General features: G+C 42.0%; 1 protein-coding gene across 1 annotated transcript in view; it reads right to left on the bottom strand.

The window, feature by feature from the left end:
• Nucleotides 1-583: 583 nt before the first annotated feature.
• The window catches only part of IL12RB1 (interleukin 12 receptor subunit beta 1), a 38,802-nt gene continuing 33,850 nt past the window's right edge, over nucleotides 584-5,535 (bottom strand). The window contains exons 13-15 of the mRNA XM_044685357.1: nucleotides 3,778-3,907; nucleotides 3,611-3,692; nucleotides 584-997 (exon numbers count right to left, since the gene is read on the bottom strand). Of these exons, the coding sequence (XP_044541292.1) occupies nucleotides 584-997; nucleotides 3,611-3,692; nucleotides 3,778-3,907 (626 nt within the window). The remainder of the gene's footprint in view (nucleotides 998-3,610; nucleotides 3,693-3,777; nucleotides 3,908-5,535) is intronic.

The following is a 5,535-nucleotide window of genomic DNA, read 5'->3' as shown; positions in this document are numbered from 1 at the left end:
CCTAAGGAAGGATAATCTGGATAGTCCTATATTTCAGAGCTATTATAGAATTACATATAATAAAACATAGCTATTTTTTTAATCATGGAATTTTAAAGACATTAACAGACTTTGCAGAGGTCACATTTTCTCTTCTAAGGACTCTTCCAACTCAATGAGTCCAAAGGGCCACCCTAGCCTTGCCATTCTGGGTTCTAAAGACCCTTCCAGCTCTGACACTATTTTTTTTCTTTTCTTTTTTTTTTTTTAAACCCTTCACTTCTGTGTATTGGCTCATAGGTGGAAGAGTGGTAAGGGTGGGCAATGGAGGTCAAGTGACTTGCCCAGGGTCACACAGCTGGGAAGTATCTGAGGCCAGCTTTGAACCCAGGACCTCCTGTCTCTAGGCCTGACTCTCAATCCACTGAGCCACCCAACTGCCCCACTCTGACACTATTTTCTAAGTCCCCTCTGATCTGAGATTCTCTGTTCTAGGCTCCCTCCCAGCTCTGACATTCTATCTAAGGTCCTTTCTAGGATTAACATTCTATGAAGAGATTGTCATTTTCTCAAGTTCATCATCTCTAGTTCCACCTATGCAAAGTTATTCCTTCAAATTTTCTGAAGTCTCAGATGGTCTGCGAACTGAAAGAAAAGAAAGCGTTATCCTTGCTGGGACCTGTGCTTCTGGAGAGATGAAAAGTGGCACCATTTTCTCTGTATCACAATCGTCTTGACTACTCAGGTCCCTGGTATCTTGTGGGCCATCGTCTCCAACTACTTCCATATGATTCTGCCTTTTATAGTCAGAAGCAAGCTCAATGTCCACAGGTGGATCATTTCCTCCAACCATTTGTTTCTCTTTGGTGTCTGGGAGCTCCTTGGGCTCCTCAAGGCAAAGTAGTCTGACCTCAGAGCCCACTTCAGGACCCACTTTAGGGGAGTTGACCTCAATAATCAGTGGCTCCCTTGTGCCAACATCTTCCACTGTTTCTGAGGCTCCTATCCATGGCCTGATCTAGAAGAGGGAAAAGAACAAAGAAAGTCATAAACCCAAACTCTCTCCTCACCCAAAAAGCAAATAAATAGGTAAGAGTCAGTTGTGAAAAGCCAGCTTCAATTTCTCCATCTATCTCCAAAGATAATCCCTTTCCGAGAATTTTTTTTTAACCTTCACCTTCCATCTTAGAATCCTGTGTATTGGTTCTGAGGCAGAAGAGTGGTAAGGGCTGGGCAATGGGGGTTAAGTGACCTGCCCAGGGTCACACAATTAAGAAGTGTCTGAGGCCAGATTTGAACCTAGGACCTCCTGTCTCTAGGCCTGGCTCTCAATCTACTGAGCTACCCAGCTGCCCCCAGAGAATATTCTTGATGGAGGTGACCATCATTGTTGGATGTGGTTGGCTCTAGAGTTCTCTAGATAACACAGAAACCATATTTGTTGCCATTCTCTCTAATCTATCAGAGCAAAGGAATTCAGAGATTTATCACATAGCTGTGGAGGGAGCAGAACTAGCCACTGTCTGACCTTAGCAAGTGATTTCCCATCACTTTTGGCTCCATTTCCCCCATTTGCAAAATGGGGGTTAATTCTGACACTCCCTATCTCAAAGGCTTGCTTATTGGAGTATGTCTGACCATGTTACCATCAACTCAATAAACTCCAATGGTTCCATATTACCTCTAGGATAACATACAGACACAGCAGCTCCTTCGTTTGGCTTTTAAAGCCTTTCAGAACCTAATGGCATCATCGAGTGCACATAAGGGCACATACAGCCTGTCCCAAAAGTTTTAGTACATTTTAAAGCTTTAATAGTTTAAAAACAATAACTCCGTCTATCTCAGTGCATGGGTGCTTAGACACAGGCCAAGGAGTAGAGTCTGGACCTGCGACTTCATTAGGATAGGACACTCCCTTTCCTAAAGCAAAGCATCCTTTCCTCTCCATCTCATGGTCTTAGATGGCCTAGAACATTGAGAGACTGACTAACCATCACGGAGCCAGCACGTGGCTAAGGGAGGACTTGGACCTCAGTCTTCTGGGCTTGCAGCTGACTCTCTAGCCACAGCACCAGGAGAAGGTCGAGAAATAAGGTGAGAAAGGGAGGTGGGAGCCAACCTGAAAAAGGTTCTCAACGGCAGCCTGAGGAGTCTGAATTCGATCTTAGAGGGGTCGAGAGAGCCCTGATTTTGGGTAAGAGGAGTGACTTGGTTAGACCTGTACTTCTCTGGCAAGTGGAAGATGGATGGGGTGGAGAGAGACAAGGCAGGGAAACCAACCAGCTCTCCATTGGAAAAGTCCCGTTAACAGATGGCAAGGGCAGGGCAGTGGCTGTGGCAGAGAGGGGAGGGCATATAGGAGTGCAATTAGAAAATCTTGAACCCTTAGACTACATCTCCCAGCATCCTTTTCCTTTTGCCCACATAGCCTCCTTATGTATTTGTATATAGTTGTGTGTGAGCTTTCCCTTTCTCTCTTCTCTCACGACTGCAGCTGGGTTAGCTCCCTCTTTACTCTAGCTTTTTCTATCTTCCTTTAAGTTATTATTAATACATCTTATTCAATATAATACTTGGAGTCATTGGATATTAATTTTTTTGTATTTTCTTTTTTTTAATTTTTAAACCCTAATATCTTTTATATATATCCTTCTATATCAATTTTATTTGTTACAGGGCTAGGCAATGGGGGTTAAGTGACTTGCCCAGGGTCACACAGCTAAGAAGCGTCTGAGGTCAGATTGGATATTAATTTTTAAGCTTACATAGGAGAAAGGTATTGGATGAAGGTTTGACTAGACTTGACCATTGACTGGATATGGAAGGTGAAGAAGAGTTGAGGACAACTCCAAGGTTGGAAACTTGTTACCTGGTCAGAAATAGGGAATTTGACTTCCTTGACATTTTATTTTTATTTTTATTTTTAGAAAAAATTTCCATGGTTCCCTGATTCATGTTCTTACTCTCCCCTCTCGCCCTCCTACCTCCCATAGCCAAATACACATTTCTACTTATTTTTACATGTGTCATTGATGAAGACCCATTTCCATATTATTGATAGTTGCACTGGGGTGGTCCTTTAGAGTTCCTTGACATTTTTTAAAACCCTTACCTTCTGTCTCAGTATCAGTTCTGAGGTAGAATAATGACAAGGGCTAGGCAATGGGGGTTAAATGACTTGCTTAGGGTCACAAAGCTAGGAAGTATCTGCTGCATAATTCGAATCCAGGTCCACCCAACCCCAGCCCTGGTTCTCTATCCACTGTGATAGCTGCTGTCCCCTCCCTGGCACATTTTAAGGGACTAGTGCCATCTGGGCCATAATAAGACATCAGCAAAGTATAAGGCGGGAGCAGGGAACAGGTAAGTGGCATAATAGTGTGCTGAGCCTGGAGTCAGGAAGACTTTTCTCCCTGAGTTCAAATTTGGCCCCAAACACTTACTTACTATGTGACCCTGGGCAAGTCACTTAATTCTGCTTGCCTCAGTTTCTTCATCTGGAAAATGAGATGGAGAAGGAAATGGCAAACTACTCCAGGGGGAAAGCCAGAAAAACCCTAAATAGGGTCAAAATGACTGAACAACATGAAAGCAACGGTAATAGCATTTAATCATAAAAGGAACTTACTGGCTTCCAGTCCTCTTCCAGGAACTTAGTAGCCTTGCTGATGGAAGGGTTGGGTAGAGGTGGACACAGATAGCTTTTGACTCTGTGGGATCATGACAGAATTTGGTTAAGACTCACATTCTCAAGGAATCACAATGGACAATGGAACAAAGGGAGCCTTGAGTTACCTCTTTAGGACATAATATACAGAGACTGCCGTGATGATTATGGCTGCAAAAATTCCCAGGGCCAGCGGGAGAAAGGGAAATGAGTGAGACGTTTCATCACCTATGGAGAAAGAGATTTCTGGCTTGAAAATTAATTTCAAGGGAATCCAAATTCAATTAGAAGCTAGGGTAAACAAGACCCACCAAGTCGTGTCCTAGACGGAGGGGGTCCAGAGCCTGGGATTCTAATCCTTATTTTGACATTATCTCGGTGTGTGACTTGGGGCTTAATTTCTTCATCTCTAAATTAAAGTCCTTTCTCCTTGCCAACATTTCATGTTTTAAGATCTCCCCCAGATCTGATATTCTGCAATCTAAGGTCCTGCCCAGCTCTGACATATTGTATTCTAAGGTTCCTCCCAACTTTGACATCTTATGTACAGTACAGAGAGAGCTCTGGACTCAAAGTCAGGAACGCCAGAGTTCAATTCCTGCCTCAAACACTTACTATGACCGAGACAACTCACTTAACATCTCTCAGCCTCTATTTCTTCATCTGTAACATGGGGATAATAACTCAATCTACCTTCTAAGGTTGTAAGAATCCAATGAAATAACATCTAAAATGTTTTCTGCTTTTTAAAGTACTATATAAATACTAGCTATTACTATTTTCTAAAGTTCTACTTAGCTCTGATGTTCTTTTATTAAATACTATTAAAATTTTTTTATGAAATATGTAATAAATTTCCACACAAGTTTTTCTAAGCTATATGATCAAACTTATCTCCCTCCCTTCCCTTCCTCCTCCCAGTACTGGCAGGCAATTCAATCTGGGTTATACATGCATTATCATGTAAAACATATTTCCATATTGTTCACTTTTGTGAGTAATTCTATAAAACCATAACCCCAAAACATAAACCCAAATAAACAAATGAAAAACCACATGCTTTCATCTGTATTCTGACTCCAATAGTTCTTTCTCCAGAGGTGGACATTAGCTCTGATATTGATTGAATAGACCATCCTCTATACTTAGAATGAAATCTTTCTCATTCCTACCCTCCCATATCTTCTAGTTCCAGACTATTGAAAGTCCTTTTCTTATTCCAAAATCCTTTAGAGGTTTAATCAATTCATTTCTTTTCTTCAGGGCAGCTAGGTAGCACAGTGGATAGAGAGCCAGGCCTGGAGTCAGGAGGACCTAGATTCAAATCTGGCCTCAAATATTTCCTAGTTGTATGCCTGGACAAGTCACTCAACCTTCATTGCCTAGTCCTTGCTGCTCTTCTGTCTTCAAGTTGGTGCTAAAACAGAAGGTGTGTTTAAAAAATTAAAAAAAGACTCCTTGGGGAATAGGAAGAGAACCTTCTATTATGGAAAGTTCACCATACTTGAAGTTAGAGGTCTTGGTTTCTTTTCCCAGCTCAGCCACTTTCAAACTATTTGATCTTAAGACAAGTTCCTTCCCTAGGTCTTAGTTTTCCCTGCTACAAAATGGGCGTGCTCACAACTTCAACTAAGGCAGTTGAGAAAAAAGTGATTTATTCACCTTAAAACACTCTGTAAACAGCAGCCAATTGTGTTAGGGAAATGAAAAGTCAGTCATCCAGGGTAGGGTGTGTGTGTGTGTGTGTGTGTGTGTGTGTGTGTGTGATTTAGATAGGTCAAGCACAAATGGGGTTGAAAAGATGTCTGATATCTATTTCCTTCCTTCTTTCCTTCCTTCCTTCCTTCCTTCCTTCCTTCCTTCCTTCCTTCCTTCCTTCCTTCCTT

Source organism: Gracilinanus agilis, chromosome 1, assembly GCF_016433145.1.
Source record: "Gracilinanus agilis isolate LMUSP501 chromosome 1, AgileGrace, whole genome shotgun sequence".
NCBI classification, from domain to species: domain Eukaryota; kingdom Metazoa; phylum Chordata; class Mammalia; order Didelphimorphia; family Didelphidae; genus Gracilinanus; species Gracilinanus agilis.
Note: the sequence above shows the minus strand (reverse complement) of the source record. Positions and strands in the feature narration are given on the sequence as shown.